We start from the raw sequence: 20,095 nt of genomic DNA, 5'->3' as shown, positions 1-20,095 counted from the left end.
TTGTGATAGAACAAAATGTCCTAGTGGCCTACTGCAACTTGTTCTATGTGAGGCTATATTTGAAGATAACCCAGAAACTGCAGGCAGTACAAAATGCAGTGGCAAGACTGCTGATAGGATAACCCTGTCAATTTAGAATAACATTTAAATTAAAGACACAGCATTGGTTGCCAAGAGGTTTCCAGACTCAATTCATAGTGTTGGTAATTACTTTTACAGCCTTTTGCAGTGCAGCACCAGGCTGTATCAGGTCAGGCAATGACTTGTCTGAATTGAATCTGCCCATCTGGTCTGGTCATCTACAGCAGGGTTCCTCAACCTCAACAACTTTAAGACGTGTGGACTTCAATTCCACACATTTGACATTGAAGTCCACACATCTTAAAATTGCTGAGGTTGAAAATAAGTGATGTACAGAATGCCCATGGAGAGACTCCCTTCCTTGCAAGATACATGGGGTTGGGACAATAGACTTTTCTGTGGTTGTTCGCACTGTGGGGAATATTCTCTTCCCAGAACTATCTGCAGTTCCCATTTTGTTGACATTCTGCTAATTATGTAACCTGTTTTATTTTACTGAGCCTTTGGCTCCAGCTGATTGACTGAGGGTTTGGGATTGGATTTGTGTGTTTTTTCTTTCATTTGTTTTTGTTTTTCTTATTGTTATGCAGAATCCTTTGGAACTGGGGCAGATTATAAGTACAGTTAAATAAACAAGCAAGCAAATGTTCACAATGTGGAGCGAATTGAAACCTGCAGATAGCTAAGACTGTGCATTTAACCCTACATTGAGGGCACTCTGGTCTGACCAGCAGCAGCCCTCCAGACCCTCAAACAAGGACTTCCTCCTTTTAACTGGAGGGATTGAACTGAAGAATTTATTTATTTGCAACAAACTTTTGAACAGGAGATTTAGGAAAATGTAATTTTCTATTAACAGCAACCTAAGAAACATGAAAGAAGTCTATGCCACACTTAAGTAATAGTTTTAGCTGGACCTCCTTTTGGTCCATAGATTCCAGTAAGTGGACAGAGTGATTTCTGGTATGTCCTCGTCAGCTAGACACATGCCCTTCCTGATTCATGTACGGCTGGACGGAGCATGACAAGCTGGATCCAGGAGGTTGTCCATGCCTCACTCCAGTAGGGGTTGGTGCTGGCAGCCTTATAAGAGGACACAGTGCAACCCTCCCTCAAGAGGTCCTCTTTGGATACAACTATTCTTGATCACTATCATACAGTCTGTAACGTTTCCTTTTTACAGGAGGTTACTGAGACAGTGGGGGTGGGAGCCAGTTATAGAATGACCAGGAAAAAGCAGATTAATCTGTACCAGTCAGGATTTAACCCTGGGCATGGAAGCGGTTGGCTTTTGTCAGGACCTGGATAGGGATAGTACGTTTCTCCTAGTCCTCTTAGACCCCCATGGTATCTCCTGGACCATCTGTGAGTGTTGGAGGTATTGGTTCACAGTGCATCAAGCCCCTACAGCAGTGCACGGCCAAGGAAACAAGATGCGTCAAAGTCTCATTAATCAGATGTCATGCCAAGAAAAAGGGGCTAATTTACAGAATCTTGGAAATTAGATGAACATATTCCAACCCTCATTTATTAATGGGTGTATGAGGACAGGGTCTCTCTGAGCTGCTTCACCCTTTTTCTCATAGAATCCCTAATGGATGGACTGATACCTTGCTTAAGAGATAAGACCGAAATGTCTGTCTGCTCTTCATCTATCATGTCTCAAAAACCTCCCCTTTTTCCTTCAGATTCCAAGAATTCCCACATTCAATGGTTCTGCTCTTTGGGCAGTTTCAGTTGAAGATCGTGAGGAAGGAAAGATTGGCCTGGTGGCTGTGCCCTTATCACAAATCACAGCATTCAGTTCTCTGCCTACTGTTCTCCAACATTTCCATGAGCCACTGGGGAGATCATCCCTTGTTACCCTGGACTGCACTGCCATTAAAGCCTTATCCCAGTATTGGGAGGCTGTTGGGGTCTAGGTGGAGTGTTTTTTCCCCCTCGCACTCAACAGGAATCCACTTTCCTACTGCATGGTATGCATTGTATATTGTTGTGCCCTTCTAGCCGTGCTTGAGTGCTAGTTCCAAGAAACTTCCTTTGCTGAACGCTGATTACACATTTTGATTGTACTAAGAACTACTAGATCTAGCAGGATTGATACGTTCACGAAGATCAAGGCTGACGGGCTGGAAAGTGTTGTGGGGAAGAACAGATACACTGTAGGGCCGATGGCATGAAATTATCGGGTGACTCTCTTGTCTTACAGGATTACTTCCACTGGCAACAAATTACAGAGCTAGAAATGTGGCTTTCAAGTGTAGCAGCTTCTGTTTCTAAATTCTTAGCAAGAGACATTTCCCCATCGTTATCAATTCCTTATAGGAATATAGGCATACCTTGTTTTATTGCGCTTTGCAGGTACTGCTTTTTTTTTAACAGTTGAAGGTTTGTGGCAGCCCTGCATCGAGCAAGTCCATCAGTGCCATTTTTCCAACAGCAAAAGGCTCAGATGATGATTAGCATTTTTTAGCAATGCAATATTTTAAAATTAAGGTATGTACATTGTTTTTTTAGACATAATGCTATTGCACACTTAAAGACTACAGTATAGTGTAAACATAACTTTCATATGCACTGGGAAACCAAAAAATTCAAGTGACTTGCCTTATTATGATATTCACTTGATTCTGCTGGTCTGGAACCAAACCCACAAAATCTCCAAGGTGTGCCTGAACAGGCAGTTGGATGATGGACACCGCACTAGCCCTGCTTTTGAATTTTTGAGAATGAAATTTCAGGTGGAACTTCGTGTGAGCCCATTGGGCTATATTGTCCCCGTGATTAAGTATGTGTATGAATTCTTTCCCAGGAGCATTGACTAAATGTCCCACATTTACGATGTTGCTATGTTATCCTCAACCCATTTTGGCAAAATATTGCTGGCACAGTGTTTTGAACTGAACACTAGTGAAGCAATCACAGTTGTGAAGCAATCACAACAGCATGCCCTCAGGAATGCTCTCAAGGCAACAAACCATTTCTGCCAGAACAGCCAAACTATGGGAAACTGCTTTTCTCTCCTATTTTAGGACAGGTTGCCAATCCCTTGCATACAAGAACAGCTACACACTCAAACATTCATGCTTAGTTATTTGGCCTATAAAATCTGCCACGAGGGTGATGTCCCAAACAAGTTTAAAACTATTAAGTCTATTCATGAATGTACAGATGACATTCAGAAAGTCATTTGCTGAAAAATTTGAAACAAAGGAACTTTATTGTGGTCATTAACTAGTTGCTGAAAAATTAATATAACAGCAAAAAAAAAAAAGCCTTGAAAACCTCTAGAGTTACTGATAGTTTTATTAAAAGCTGCTTTCCATCTGTTGGTTATATTAACAATGTTTTATGTCACATATTACCTTTATCTATACAAGTATATACAACTGTTTTTCAAGGTAGAATGAAGCATATGGATGCTTCTTTTTCCTTAAAATTACAAATATTAAAATTGTATTTTTGTTTTTTAATATGCTTCCCCTTATATTTTAATTTTTTTACCCTTATCTTTATTGTTTCAATAAAATAAAAACAAAAAACCAAGAATAGGCAAACTTTTCTTGCTAGGTAGCAGCAGCTCTTAATTGGAATGTCTTATTCTGATTGTTTCAGCATTTGAAAAACTGTGACTCCGAAAGAAATTAAGATAGAAACTAGCAAATTATGAGCTACATGATTTTTCAAAAATGAAAATGTAAACTTTACAAAATTGCATATAATGTTCTTTATGCTTGTTGTTTTTCACAAATATAAGGAAAATAATCAGTACAAGCAGTTTTCTGTTTTATACTTTTAGAATTTTTCAAGGAATTATACACACAGTCTTTTTTTTCATCGTTTTCAATTGTTTGAGTTCTGTAAAGAAAGAATAACCTAAATTAATTGTTAGAAAAGGAGGATATTTCCTACAGCGTCAGTTAAAGAATATATAAGTTCATGATGACTTTCACCCCAAGGTCCTTTAGCAGTGCTAAGGTATAGTTTTTTTACAATCTACTGGAAGCAAAATTAAAATGATAGTTTTGCATGATACTTAAGTATTGCTATTTGGTCTGAGAAATATTCCAGTGCATATCATGGTTTTATTTATTATTTATCTCATTCATCTCCCTTCCTCACCAACCTCTCCAGGCAGGAACAGGAATTAGGTAAAGGTTTTGAAAAGGAAACAATATTTTGAAGAGGAAACAGAATTTATTTATTTATTTATTTATTTATTTAGTGGATTTATATGGCTGTCCATCTGACATATGTGTCTCTGGGTAGCTCACAGTATTAAAAATAATAAAAACATGTGCAAAAATATAAAACCCATAGCAGCGCCCCCCCCAAAATGATAAAGCCACAAACCAACACTCAACATAACCAAGCAAAAATTTTCTAACAATAGGGATAGCAATAGTGCTCAGAGCCCCTCTTTGGGGGAGATGGGTGTAGTAAAACTTTGAAATAAATAGTGGGCGGTAGTAAAAATTTGAAATAAATAAATAGTGAAAAATCCAACAGCATTTTGCCAATCCACTGTGGACTGTGCAACTGTGTTTGAAGGCAGTTACAAAATAATATATGAGATTTGGAAAAGGGTGTCTGATCTCTGGCCCCAAACAGGTATGTGTCCTTGCTGTGGTGCCTAGCTGGCTGTTTGCTAATTTTTCCCCTGGCATCTTCTTCCCTGTATACCATCCACCACTCAATCTGGGAAGGCATCCATGAAAGGAAAGACAGACTGCCCATTGTCCTTTCTCGCTCAGCTCCATGTGCTAGTGAACCTACCTACAGGCAGAAGGATTTTGAATTGAAGCAGGCCTTACAGTCTTCAGAGCCATGTTACATGAATTAGGGTTTTCTTCCATTCAGAATTTTCCCCAAGATAAGATTGATAACTTTTCCTGGTAGCATCTCCAGTTAGGAGTGTAATCCAGGATTTGACTTTTATGAAAGAGATCCCACCAAGAGGTACACATTTCCTCCACAGTGTTGCTCCCAACGATGATTTTCCCTTTCCTCTCCAACTTTCTACTATGGGAGAAGAGCCAGTCTGGTGTAGTGGTTAAGGTACCAGGCTAGACACCAGGAGACTGTGAGTTCTATTCCCGCCTTAGGCACGAAGCCAGCTGGGTGACCTTGGGCCAGTCACTTTCTCTCAGCCCTAGGAAGGAGGCAATGGCAAACCACTTCTGAAAAACCTTCCAAGAAAACCAGGCAGTCACCAAGAATCAGACACGACTGAATGGATAAAAAAAAAAAAAGATGGTTAACTTTTCCTGGTAGCATCTCCGGTTAGGAGTGTAATCCAGGACTTGACTTTTATGGAAGAGATACCACCAGGAGGATTTCCTCCACAGTGTTGTTTGCAACAATGATTTTCCCTTTCCCAGTGGGAGAAGTGGGAACCTTTGAACAGCAGTCTATAATTGTAATGGTATGTGGGAAAGGCCTTGGGAGATGGGGCAAAGAGATGTTGCCAAGGGAATGATCAGATAAGAGACAGCATAGCCCACAGCTGGATACTGGGCAGGGCAAGAGACCCAGAAGGGACCTCCCTAGTTTCTCAGGCTGTAAAGGAGATGGGAAAGGACTGTACTTTCAGACTTGCAGCTTTACATGTAGCTTTACAATAAAGTAGAATTAGCTCATCTGGTTGGGGTTCCTATCTGGTTTACCCAGGAAGGCCGACAATAATAGACTCTTCAATGGACAGAGAAGCAGTCCTCTTTCTTTTGAGCATATTAAGTGAACATGGCAAGTGACAGTTTGGCCTTGCAAGTAAGATGTTTTGAACTACTCTTCCATGATGTAAAGCTTCCACCATAGTCAAAAAAATGTCTAAAAATATTTTGAAAAATCCATTTCAATTCCTTTCATCTGGGGATACTTTCCTAGAGGTTCCTTCTCTCCTTTTATATCCTAAAAACCATATCAGGAGATGAGTAATCAGAGAAAGAGCCATAATCAGTAACTTTCACTTACTTCTCTTGAAAGGGAATGCCGTTTATCCACATCCACTTTCCTTTAGGGTACTTCCTGAGGCCAATCCAGTAACTAGAATTTTTTTGATGGTCCAGAAAGTTCTGGGGAATGATTAAAGCAAAAAATATATATATTAATGTCTGGAGCTATGACTGAGACCCAGTTCACTGAATCAGAATTAGGGGTACTGGTACCATTTACCCAAACTTAGATTGCAGCAGATATAAGTTTATTGAATTTCACTTCCTTCAGAGCAATATAAGATATTAGGAAAAGCTGTACCTGAAAATTTTAACAATAAAACAATACAAACATGGAAATGTGAATAAATGAATCTCATTACTTCTACTGAAAGGAAAATGCAGTTTTTCCAGATCACCATCCAGCTGCAAGCTGGAACAGAGGGATCAGAGGACCAATTGGGATTAACAATGGGGTCAACTATCTTTGTATCTTTTCCCACTTGCACTCAACTATAGTACAAACATGCTGGGGCAAAGTTCTTTCTCTGCCATGTCCTCCTGATGTTGCCTTCATCTCATCCTCTACTCATACCTGAGATGCTTTGAAGTTGTCCTTAACTGTTTTGGTATTAAAGCAGCTTTTCCCCCTTAAACAGGCAATAAGCTTGGGAGTTTTGCTATGGATGTTATCTTACATTCAGTCAGTGTCACAGTCAGGTAACCCCTAGGGATGGAATCAGTCTGGCATCTGTTGGGCACTTTAGGATGGTGTGGGCAGATGCAACCCTCTGATCTCTGACATTGTATTCCAGGGACATTCTGCTCGAGGTGGTGGGTAGACTGTTTTCTTTTACAGTGGGCTCTCCTCTGCACCCACTAGGTTTCCGAGCCAATGCCTGGCTTAGAGACCTAGATCACCCTGAGCAGCAGCTGAATAGTGGTGATGGGAGCAGGTGTTAGTGAAGAGAGAGAGAACACTTTATCTCGGCACTAACTCTTGTCCTCCCACACTCTAAATCAGGACACTGCCATCCAGCAGCAAGGTAGAACAGGGGGTTCAGAGGACAGATTTGGAATAACAGATCAGCAATTTTTATGCCAATATAATTTTCTGATGACATGAGGTTCAATATAAGGCACTTTAACTGAGCAGTGGGGAAGGCCCTGAAACAACAGTTAGTTGTCCTTTGTTGTACTGATATTAAGGTAATATTTTCCCCTTATCCCAACACTGCTGAAGGACAGTTACAAGATATATATATAATCCATTCAGATTTTTTTACTCATTATCTTGGAAGGAATTCAGGTGATTTCAGTGACTTGAGTGACACGGCCATAGAGGAAGGGCAGATATTAACAATGGGGACAACACATTTGATACTGGTGTAGCTTTCTGAAAATGCAAAGATGAATGGACAGAATTTCAGCTGAGCTGAAAGATCTGGTGTGTTCAGTAGACAAACATGGATTTGTCTGATATATATTATATATATATATATATATATATATATATATATATAGTAAGGTTTATATATATATATATATAATATATATATATAAGTAAGGTGAATGGACTTTATCAGTTCAGGATTCATAACATTCAGATGCAATGGAGACAGGCACTAAAGAGAAGTAAGGACTATTCTAGATGGATAAATTGGAAGGCAACAAACATAATCAGTGATAGTTCAACTGGTTCACCAAACATCCAGCCATTACCTGCTCCCACAGAAAGAGCAATGAAAGCAAAGAGAGGGCCATGGGAAAAGTATTTTAAGTGCTTTTAACCTTGTGCTAACGAAGGTTGCCCTCAAAGACCCAACCAAGTTCAAAACTAACGTGAACTACTGAGCAACACTCTGCGTAAACTTAAAATGTGGACCAAAGATCATGGCTTCATGAGGAAAGAAAGAAAGGATAAAAACACAGGGGGTGAAAAGTTATTCAAAGTTTATTGTAAGAAAACCATGTTACCAACCACAGACTACAAAGATATATAAAGAAATACAAAGCTGCGAGTCTTAATTTGCAGGATAGCTATTTTATATTAACAATGAATTACTGTATTAATAAATACTAGCCCCACTAACTATTAATACAAATATTAGAGTTATGAAGCAAAAAGGAGCTTTGGGGCACAGGGTAGCTAAAGCAAAGGTATCTTTCCCCAGTGACTGCACCACAACTGCAGAGGACAACCTCACAATCCTGGGGAAAAACACACCTGTTCTAAAGGGTTGCTGATAGGAGAATACCCCTCTGAAGTACCTTTTTGCCTTTGAATCCAAAGCACTGCACAGTCTTCATGAACATTATATTCCAACATGCATCGGAATAATGCAGCTTCCATCTGGAATCTTTCCTAAGCCTGTCATCTAGCTAAAAGCGCTTGCATGTTTTTAAAAAGAGAGCTGCCTTCTTTTTGTTAAGGTTTCAAGTCTTTAATAACAGGATGTTCAGGAGATATAGTCTCCTCCTAAAACGTTAAGATTTATGTTGCATACCTAATCTTAGCAATAGGGAACAGATGGCAGAAGAAAATTTGAACTACACGCAATTGCAAATGTTTGTATTGTGCCTTACAAATTGTAAGAATAGGGCTGGGTGGGGATTGGTAGGAGGAAGAATGTTTAGAGTACAAGACAACCTGTCCCATAAGGAATGGCTCACCTGTTTATCTGTATCATTTTTATCAATCATGACGAGGTGAGCACTGAGGCTCTGGCAGCTACTCACTGCCTTTTCCCAAGGGAGCTGAGCAGCAGAGAAGTAGTAGCAGTGTGTCTGGAACTTCAGCCAGCCTTCTGGACACTGAGGGAAAACTGCAGGGCACAGAGCCATGCAATATGGTAAGAGGGTGTTGCAACGTTTCCACACTTCCAAAATTAATAGGTTGCACCCAGCATAGTACAAATACAAAACATCTGCTATCATCATTCCCAGGACTGTCCTTCAACCCCTCCACTTATTACAGCTTTTTAATGGTACACCAGTTAGAATCATTTCCCCAACCTCTGGATAGCTGAGGCATGTATATTTCTGAAGACATTCTCTACTTCTACATACCATTTTTAGAGTAACTCTTTTCACCAAGAGGTCCCCACCTGCTGTGTTTCTGTAGGAAACATTCTGGGATTGCTGAGAGCACATAATTCTCCTGCATCTCTGCATCAGGGTGACTGTATGAACCAATCATCACCCATACAAGAAAAATGCAATAGCATGAGTCATCCACAATGTTGGTTGATTAGGAGGAAACAAAGGTAGTATAGCGGACATCTTGTTTTGTGGGAAAGTACTTCATTATAGCAAAATTCATTTATTTCTTATTGCACATAAATGAGTCCTCTCGTAGCATGGTTTGATAATGACAGCTAGCAAGAATAGGCACAACAGCATCAGATGAGGATGCAGCTGAAATGTTGAACATACATTTCAAAAAGGCCAGCAGAATAGCAGCTGTTGCCATCAACAGGGATACACACACCAAGAAGTAAAGGATGATCATGGATACTCTTGAAGAGATGCAGCCTGTATGATGGGCACTCAGCACTGATGAAGGCACATCTGTAAATAACCAATGGAAAGCAAAGGGATTGTTATATTGTGAGACAGCTGGTATGGAAAGCAGAGCAAATGTATATAAGCAGAAGGAGGGATGTGTGCAAGAGTGAGAATACTGAAAAATGCACAAGCCTGAGTAAATTACCCCCCTATTATGGGAAAGGGATGCTGTGGGGAGTGAAAGGAAAGATGGCGTGAAGTGGGTCAGAATAGTGTTACCCTGGCCATATGTCATTAACTGTTTTAAACCTGTTCTTCTGGGAGGACAGAGGGGTTTAAAAGGTCAGTCAGGAATTCTGGTTTATAATCTATAGATGATAGTATACAGAGAGAATAAGAGCCACCTGGACCCCAAAGAGCTTCAGGATAAAATTAAAAGGAAGACATCTAGAAGACTACCAACAATTTCACAATCAAATATTCATACAATCATCATCTAATTCCTCTGGCAGCACCATTAATTATATAGCAATTGTTTAAATAGGCCTGAATAGGGCCATGTGGGGAATAATTGAGGCCATAAGTATTTCCCCCTGCACATTGAGACTTTTTAATCTTTCCCAAACTAGGAAAAAACTCCATGATTTCTAAATTTGAATCCCATGATCCTTTTGTGTTTTTAAGAATCTCATACCTGACTTTGCTTTCATTGTTCTTGTTCCGTTTGGAGGTATGACATTCTCATAATTTCCTTCAGAATCATCAAGATTTCTTCTGAAGACTAGAGAAAGAAACACTGTTAGGTTCTGCTCTTCTTTTTTTAACTCTTATGACTGCATAAATTGCTATACAGGAAAATATTTATGGTTAATCAGGCAATATAAAGTGTGAACTGTAAACATTTCTGAGGCCCTTCCACAGCACAACCATGTTCTGGCACTGGATTTTTTTCTGCCATCTCCCATGACCTTGTTTTCCTACTGCCTCCAGCCCATGAGTGACAATTTAGTTGTGTTTTCTTTTCAGCTGAAAGCATCCAGTTGGAGGTGAAGTCAGGCAGGCAGTAATGGGTGAGAGAAGGGCTTAATGGCTGTTTCAGGCTGACATGAGCAGGCCCCTCACCTCTGCACTGCCATTCTGCTCTAAAGAGTTGGATGCAGCAGTGCTGTATAATGGTCTTTTGGATTTGTATATTTTGAGCACAATCTTGTTCTACCTGCATGCAGAGTTCCCTGATGCAAGCAAGAATCTACCCATCTAATGCACTGCGTTCCTGGCTATTCCCGAAGTTGACTTTAAAGATTCCACTTGCAGTGGGCTGGCAACAGGGCCAGGCTGATGCTCAGTCCAGTCTAGGGCCTTTTCCTTTTTAGGGACTGTTCTCTCCTCATTAGTCCCTGGGTCTTTCCTCTTTTCTCAGAGGTTCAGATGCCTTTATCTCTTGCCCTCCCCACTTCTCTCCCCTTTGACTCCAGGATTTTTATTTTTATTTTCTTTGTGCCTTCAAGTCAGTGTTGACTCGAGAAGTCCCTGCAATTTTCTTGGCAAGATTTCAGAAGTGGTTTGCCATTGCCTCCTTCCTAGAGAGACCGACTGGCCCAAAGTCACCCAGCTGGCATCATGCCTAAGGCGGGAGCAGGACTCTCAGTCTCCTGGTTTCTAGCCCAGTGCCTTAACCACTACACCAGACTGGCTTTCACCAAACTCAATGCTAAGATAGGCCCTTTCTTTTTTCCTTTTATTGTACCATCATTGCTCTGATGCTAGAGTAATCAAAGCAAAAGGGGAGCAGGTTCTTCTTTCATTTCTACATTCCACTGCAGGCCCATAGAAGCTTTGTAGCAAGGAAGAACTGATAGTTCAGCTTCATAGAAGCAAAAGCAGCATTCCCTGATACGTTGTAGTTTTATTCCAACATGCCCATGCAGCAACCTAGTGGGTGGGAAAGCAAGGGGAGCTTGTGACATCCCACCTGGACAGAAACTCAGAATGTGTTCACTGGCACCTGTAAGGCTGAATGGAGTCATGAGCTTCTGGAATGGGTGGGAAAGTGTCAGCCCTGCCTTCCCCCAGTAGACAAGATCAGAAATCAACTCTGCAGGAAGGCTAAGACAGCTTTTATTGAGAGCAGCTATAATAACAGAATCGTGCAAGTGATTGCGCTGTTCCTCCTGCTCTTCCTATATCCCTGTGAATTAGGGAAGTGTGTGAGCTGTTTCTGCATACTTTCTGCTTGTTTTGGACTTAAGCAATGTTTTTCCCCTCATTGCTTTGGTAACGGATCTGGCCTATCTCTGTCAAGGTCATCTCCCTTAAGCTCTACAGAAAGTTCACTGATTTAATGGGCCCTTGTATGATCAACCCTGCAAGGTAATAATAAAAAAATGGCAGCTGCCTACCAGTGGAAAACATAGCTGCTTGGCAGCCCAGAAAATAATGCCTGCACAGAGCAAAGATCAACCAGTGAAGTGGGGGGGTGGCGGCAGGCACCATAGTCAATCGGAGCTGGAGCTGCCAGTACTGCGGAGGATCTGCTCAGATGGACTTAAAATGGATTGGGATGGAAAACAGCACTCTTAAAGCAGAAGTGGGTGGGGCATGACATCATCCATCCCTGCACTCTGGGAGTGGTGGGTGGCCTGTACTGCCAATGGGGCAAGCAGTAAGTGGGAGTCTGGTTTATGATACACAGATGTTGCAATATTGTGCTATAGTTTTCCATCAGCAGTACCGCAAGTGCCTGAATTCTATGGCCCTACCTAGCTTAGCACATGACTGAAGTAGCATATCAGAGGAATGACAGGAGCACCTGTCTCCCATTAATCCCTGAACATAAAACACAGAGGTATCTGGAAATCAACACTTGTTGCCTAGCAAAAGGGAGAGAAATTGTAAATAAAAGTGCTGCTTTTTCATCAGCTCCCTTTGTGGCTCCAGACTGTTTCTTCCTCTTTTTTAACTTCACTCAACAGGTTATGGCAGAATGGGTTATGGGAGGTGGGGCACGGACTCAGACTGGGCAGATACCTGAACTCAGCACTCCCCACCTTCCATTTCTCCCACAGTGCTGTGACTGTTGGATGTTTTCCACAACAACTGGTAACATGCTGAAGTGGGAGGGCAGCAAAGCAGAGGGAATCAACCAACCAATCTGCTTATCAGGCGCTCCATAATCAGGGCAGCACTGCTCAGCAGTGGTACTGGGCAAAATACAGGCAGGATACAGATCAGCAACAAGGCAGCAAACGTTGAACCAGCCCTGGATTCTGCCACTCAGTACTGGATGGAGAACTCTTTAATTCAGCAGTAGGAGAAAGCCCTGAGATTCTCATGGCTTGAACCTTGTTAAAAATACAAAGGTTTCCTATGAAATCATGTGTGTGATGACAGCTGATGCCCAGCAAGGTGAACAACATAGCCACCAAAGGCCCTACTTCCCTTCTGGTCTATGGATAAAAAAACCAATGAGGCAAAGTGCATTTCTTTACATAATTTATTTACAAGTTAGAGTACAGTGGAAGACTCAAATTCAAATCCACCCTAGTAATGGAAACTCACAAGGAGACTTTGGGCCAATCATTCTCTCTCGGACCAACCTATCTCACAGGTTTGTTGTGGGGAAAAATGGGAGGAGGGATTTCTATGTATACTTCATTTCCAGAATAAAAATCTAACAAAACAATCAATAAAGAGCCTTAACAAAGATTCTGTCTAGGTCTCAAAGTCCTTTCAGAATCATGCCTCATAAAGGAATTTGGAACTGACCTTGGGAAAGGCATGAGAGAGCTGTTAAGGGAAGAAGGAAGGAGTGAGACATCAAGGGATAACTTGAAGAAGAGATTACACAGTCCTACGACAGAAGGAAGTATGAAAAAGAATATCAAAATAACCTTCTCTTGATTTTGTTTAGCATACAATGGGTCAGAGAGGAACTTGGACAGGCTTTCAAGATTCTGTTAATACATCCTACAATAATAAAATAGCATTCTTGGAATCTCTCCAGTGTCTCTTTCTTGACCTGGCTCACCTATCTAGTCTTTCTCTCTCCTTCCAAAACCAAATACGAATTAGCTGCCTACAGCAGAATCTGGGGGAAGGGGGGGTGTCAAAATAGGCAAGATGGTTGTTGCAGCATTGCAACTGAAGCCACTCCCCTTTGTGCATGCACCACTGATGCACCATACAAAAGGGGCAGGGCTTTTACAGCAATCCCCTACAAAGCAGATAAGTTTAAGAAATGTTCTGTGTATTCCAATTAACAAGTTTGATGGCTCTTCCCCGTGGCCAAGTTTGAGTGCTATCCAGCCATCTTTGAGCCAGCAGAAAAGCACGCAAGCAGACCATTTCCTGTCCCCACTGCCTATCCCTATTCTGCCACAGTACTTATTGTGAGCCAAATTAAAGAAAGGGGCTGACTTCATTTACCTTCCCACAAGCATCACTTGTTGGTGAACAGCCACAGATTACTCTTCCTAATGTAGGTGAATTTAGAGGGATGCTTAGAACAGGAGTTTAGCTCCTGTCAAGTTGCTCAACTAACTAACACTTCCCTAAGGTGAAGTGGGAAGGAGGTCTCCTCACATCTGCTCCTCCACTTCCATTACCTGTCAGGCCATTTCTGAATATGGGTACAGTGCTGTTCTAAAAGTATACTAAATCCAGATTCAGAAATAGCCCAGCTGACAGATTACAGGCATGGAGGAGGGGTGTAGGGTAAAGTGGGGTGAAGTTCTGCTTGGCATTACTTCTGAAAAGAGGTGAGGGACAAAAGGCTAAAGGTATGGACAGGAGCATGGGGTGAAGCAGAAGTGAGCAACTGATCATGAGCTAGCTCTGCTCATGACCAGCGCTACAAGATCAAGGAATCCACTTCCGTGCTAGAGAAGGGTTTCAGATTCACAAAACTATACTTAGCCCAAACATAATAACCACAATCATCACCCTGGCCTGTGGTGCTACCACAGGCAGAACAGTGTGGGATGGCACCTGCTGCCTCCCACCCAGCCAGGAATATAAGTAATTCTGCTGTGCTGCAAAGGTAAAGGTAAAGGTTTCCCTTGACGTAAAGTCCAGTCGAATCCGACTCTAGGGGGCGGTGCTCATCTCCGTTTCAAAGCCGAAGAGCTGGCGTTGTCATAGACACTTCTGGGTCATGTGGCCAGCATGACGACTCGGAACGCCGTTACCTTCCCGCCGAAGCGGTACCTATTGATCTACTCACATTTGCATGTTTTCGAACTGCTAGGTGAGCAGGAGCTGGGACTAGCAATGGGAGCTCACCCCGCCGCGCGGTTTCGAACCGCCGACCTTCCGATCGACAGCTCAGCGGTTTAACCCGCAGCGCCACCACGTCCCGTGCTGCAAAACAGCTATGGAAAGTGCAGGTGCCCAAGACTGCCCCCAGGAGTGGTTCCTGGTAAGGGGATCGTTTTAGTGCTCTTGTGCAAGTCCTCAGAGGTAATAAAATAATAAAAATAATAACAGCCATATGAAACCCGCTGTCAGCAGCAGCAGTGGAAAACCTGTAACGCACTCATTGGTGACAGAACTAGCAACCCAAAGCTCTGTCCAGGTTTATGTTAACCTGTGTGTGTTTTCAGGAATCCATGTAAGGCCCAAAAAGTGCTATGGATCATCAGTGCAGCCTGAAGCAGCCAGTGGTAGGTAAGCAGTTTCCAGCCCTTGACTACAACAGTAAATGTGGTCAATGAAGTGTGCCAGGTCCTATCTGTGGCACAATTGTGTGATGAGAAGAGAGAAAATGCTTCTTTAAAGCTGAAAGAGTTAAGGATGGCTTTAAGCTGCCTCAAGTCTGAATTGGGGATGAGACATTGGTAATTGCATATAGACAAAGCAGAAGAAAGTGGTTACTGGAGTATTTTTAATTCCATGTATGTTGACCTTCTGAGGCAGTCTCTGTTCTCCCAGAGTGAATTAATCATTTATGTTCTTCTTTGAGATTTGTCTCATATCTTAAAGCAATTACTCTCATTGAAGAGTATAATCCAGTACCACAAACAGTGGTCAAGCTGCCATAGAAAAAGATCCCTTTCATGGGTGGTGTTGTTATTATTATTATTAGCCTTGTTCCTACCTTTCATCTGATCCTCCATGTTTTCTACTCCTCTGGTGTGATCGGGCTCCAGAATTTCTTCTAAAATGAGATGCAGCCACTTCCCTAAAGACAACCAGCGTTTTATTATGAGTGGATGACAATGCTTTTGTCTTGCAAAACTCCAGCAAGCTCTTCCTGTAGTTCAGATACCACACCCACACACCCACACACACTTCCATACTGTGAATTTCAGCTGACCATTCAGCCCCTTCATTGAGTGACAGCTACCAAGGGAGGAAATGGCAGCTTTATAGGAAAAATGTGGTTAATGCTCAGGTAAATCCAGATAAGGTGGGCCTGTTTCAAAGAAAGTCAGGTCATTAAAGGAAAGGAAAAGATAGGGAACCACAGAGCTAGGAAACAGGAACTAGAACAAGGGTCTCAGAATATTTGGGAACAATGAGCACATCTGGAACTTGAGAGGCTGTCATAGGCATTCTCACAAAATGGTTTCTAATGGGAAAGGTGACTGCTAAGATGTTTTCAGTTTCCCAGTCCGCAAAGCAAAACTAAAACGCCCAACAACCACAGTTCAAGGCAGGGTTATCTTCTAAGCTAAGCAATATAAAACCTCTCTTTTGAACTTCCCAGTGTTTGCCCCAGCAGCCATTTCAGTCATGACAGATTGCAATGTGCTGGAGGGCAGCATATCATTTTTCAGCATTTAGCTGTTCTTTGAAGAAAAAAAATAGTTGAAAAAGTCAGGGAAGTACAGGGAAGATGGAAGACACCAAGGGAGAGACCTGGGGTCACAACAGTTTCCATGGGAGCCACCTTGGAAATCCCAGCAGTTTTAGAAAATGTACTCATATCTTTATATGGACAGCCCTGTTTTCCCTCAGAGACGAAATGATAGCCTCGTTACCTCAAGGATCCTGGAGACTCGCTGCAGTTTTAAACTATGCCTCCAGAAGAACCAAGGACTACATAAAAATCATGTTCAAGGGTAAAAGAAATAAATAGTAAAGGAAAAAAAGATCATAATTGTTACAAAGAGGATTTTGTTAGCTTAGCCATTGAGGTAGGAATGAGTACCACTCCCAGCTTAGGCACGTTTAATGCACTGGGACTCTATTGTTGTTCCCATTTCAACTCACTGTAGGCAGAACAACTTCCCAATTATGACATTATTTGGAAAATACATCAGCAGCATTTATTGCATGTGTGCCCATAACTGGGCTAGCACTGCAGAATTGGGTGTTTCCCAAAAAAAGAACAGATGAAACCACAGAGAATGTTTTTAGCTAGAATTTTAAAAATTTGATCTATACAGAAGTTTATGGAAGTTAAATCTATAAAGGGTACCTTGTTGCTTCAGTATAATGTCGTTCTATTTCTCATCTGATTTTACTTTAGACAAAGCCCTTATTATTTATTAATATGGTATATCTGTAAATGATAGATCCAGTTTGATGTAGTGGTTAAGGCACCAGGCTGGAAACCGGGAGACCATGAGTTCTAGTCCTGCCTTAGGCACAAAGCCAGTGGATGGCCTTGGGCCAGTTACTGTCTCTCAGCCCTAGGAAGGAGGCAATGGCAAATCAAGCAGTCACTAGGAGTCAAAAACTGACTCGAAGGCATACATACAATATTTGTAACTAAATTTCATTTGATCAAAAAGACGCAAACAGAAAACAAAGAAAAAGAAAAAACTGAATTATAAAAGGGGGGAAAAAACTAAAAAAAACCCAAAAAGATACAAGACATATGTTTGCAGGCATACATATATCAATACATTGAAGCCGTTATTCATCAGTCATCCATAGCTGATCTATATTAATTGATTTTGCAAATGATTGAACATTTGGAGCCATATGTTTGCCTTTCTGAAGTTGAGCAGTAAGTCTTTTGGCTCTAGTCCATTTTCTTTGTCCAGAGTCAACTCCCATGTGATAGAGATAAATTTCAAAAGAATGTAACTATCTGAAAATATTGAATCTCAGACATATACTTAAATAAAACATTAATTTTACTGTACTTCCAAAACTATTTTTTTTGTATTTAGGGGTTTTTTTTGTATTTAGTTAGTTATGTATGTATACATAAATAAAGAAAGGGGGGGGGGGGAAATACACAAACAAACAAAAGGAAGCTCCTGCTGTACATAGTTCCTTCCTATCTGTTATTCCCACTTGGGCATAAGGAGTGCTTCCAGATTACGATTTAATTCTGCAATCCCTGTCCTTCCCTTCCATAATTTTATGGAGAGGGACATGTATTATCATTTCCCAATTGACACCTTCCTGTTTTCCCATCCCATTGCTTCTTCCTTCTTTTTTCTTGTCAGAAAAAAAAAATCTATTCAGGAAGAAGTGATGGAATAACTAAACAATACTTGGTTTTTTTAAAAAAATCAAATCTACTTACACATACATACATAGTTTCACATAGTTTCACAATATATATATATATATATTTCAATGCATTTAATTTGGTTTTTCCTAAAGTTTCCAACAGTTCTTGTGTAGCACTAGAAACTATTAGCCTGAAGCACTCATTGAGCATTAGTAATCAGCTTTGGGCTGTTATTTGCCCTTAAGATTTCTAATATAACACAAATCACAGGAAATGTAAAAGAATGATGGGTTCTTTTCTGACATAGTTGTAATATTAAAAAAAAGTGATCTTGCTAGCTATCAGTAAAATAGGATTTTACTGGGCCAGTAACCACATTTTGAGAGAGTGTTGTGAGCACTAGTGGTATGGAAAATATTTCAAATGTAAAATGCTTTGCACTTGAAACACCCTTTTAGAAATTTTTGTCATGAATAGCATAGCAACAGAGCTATACTGAAAGTGTTCAACAGAGTTTATGGGCACCATTTCATCCATAGACATTTCCTGTGGCACCAATCAGGTTCTTCGCTCCCATCGTTTTAAATTTACTTTTTAATTTAGCTTGGCAGAGCAAAGCACCTAGCTCACAGACACCTGTCATCTTAATTTCCAAGTACCGTAATGCCTTTGGTGGGAGAAACTGTTAATGATTTCAGAAGGACTGGGGAACTTTCTGGGACTAAAGGAGAATAATATAGGGGTGCTTTTCCGATGGATGAATGGGCTTGTGGTTATGTGTATGGAATAGTGGCACTGTTTGGTGCTGAATGAGAGGAGTGGAAGTGTAGTTAATGAGAAGGTACCTAAGCATTCTTCCTCTATTCCTTTAAATATGGAACATGGAAGACAAATGAAGGAGGTATTGATAATGAATTCCTTCATTAGCAAAAGGATAATATTCAGTACAGGAGTTTGGAAAATTATAGGTTACCCTGTGCAGATTTGTCATAAAACTCCCCCTCTTTCCTTCTTTTCTTGAAGAAACCAGAGTATCTGTGTTTTTTGTAAATTCCATGATTTGCCCAGCTTTACTTGTGCCCACTGCCAGTTCTATGGAAAACAGAAACTTCTTTATTCATCCTCGCTAGAATGCAATACTGTGGGGGTTTCTATTAAATTCACATGCTGAAACAAAAAGATGTGTCCTTCACCTGATTTGCTACTTCTTTTATTCATTATGGGGGATATTTATTCCACTTCCTAGCTGTTTGTTCTGTTCACAAAGCTTAAAATGTATCTCCTTTTTTTCTAAAGACCCTTGAGGTGAGCTCACTTCCTGGTGAAGTTTCCTTGACAGCATTATGGAAAAAGTTTCCATCAACTATTTCAGGTGCTAGGAGACAGACTCCCTGCTTCTCCGGCCACCATCCACCCTTTGCACTGTAGCTCCCTTTCTAGTGCTCCCACTGCCAGAAGAACAATCAAAAGCTGCCGCACCAGTCACTCAGCTCCATGAGATCACAGACTGGATAGCTAAACAGCTGCTTCCTTTTCTGCTTCTCTCTGTTCACTTCTCCTTTCACTCCTCTGAGCCCTGACAGAGTTTGAAAGGGTGAGGGAAGGAAGAGAAGCAGAAGGAAGCAGCTCTTTAGCTGTTCCTTCTCTGATCCTACAGATCAGCTCCATGGATTGCACCCTGAGTGGCAGAAGTGGTGGGGAGCGATGGCTACAGACAGAGAGCCAAATACAAAAGAATGAAACTCTCCTGCTGCTAAAAGCTGAAAGATTCTGGAAAACAGTGGCCAAGGACCAGAGGAAAATGGGCATGTAGAGCCAGTTTGGTCTAGTGGTTAAGGCAACAGGCTAGAAACCAGGAGACTGTGAGTTCTAGTCCCGCCTTAGGCATGAAAGCCGGCTGGGTGATCTTGGGCCAGTCACTCTCTCTCAGCCCAATTCACCTCACTGGGTTGTTGTTGTGGGGAAAATAGGAGGAGGAAGGAGTATTAGGTATGTTCACTGCCTTGAGGTATTTATAAAAATAATAAAGGCGGGATAAAAAGTAAATAAAAATAAATGTCTGCAGCATCCTTGGAGCTGGGCAGAACCCACCCTAACCGCATCATCTCCAGCACCCCTGTGGAGGCATCAAAGATCAGTCATATGGCAACTCCGCCAACCTATG

General features: G+C 41.3%; 1 protein-coding gene across 1 annotated transcript; it reads right to left on the bottom strand.

The window, feature by feature from the left end:
* Positions 1-3,573: 3,573 nt before the first annotated feature.
* On the bottom strand, positions 3,574-9,596 carry LOC134492316 (C-type lectin domain family 4 member E-like). The gene is made up of 4 exons (XM_063296492.1): positions 9,450-9,596; positions 8,688-8,839; positions 6,055-6,155; positions 3,574-3,939 (listed from the first exon to the last, which is right to left on the bottom strand). The coding sequence occupies exons 1-4, from the start codon at positions 9,523-9,525 to the stop codon at positions 3,810-3,812; spliced, it is 459 nt and encodes a 152-aa protein (XP_063152562.1). The 5' UTR covers positions 9,526-9,596; the 3' UTR covers positions 3,574-3,809.
* Between the last annotated feature and the right edge of the window lie 10,499 nt (positions 9,597-20,095).

Source organism: Candoia aspera, chromosome 2 (genome assembly GCF_035149785.1).
Source record: "Candoia aspera isolate rCanAsp1 chromosome 2, rCanAsp1.hap2, whole genome shotgun sequence".
Lineage (NCBI taxonomy): Eukaryota > Metazoa > Chordata > Lepidosauria > Squamata > Boidae > Candoia > Candoia aspera.
The sequence above is the reverse complement of the archived record's forward strand: the minus strand, read 5'-3'. Positions and strand labels throughout refer to the sequence as shown.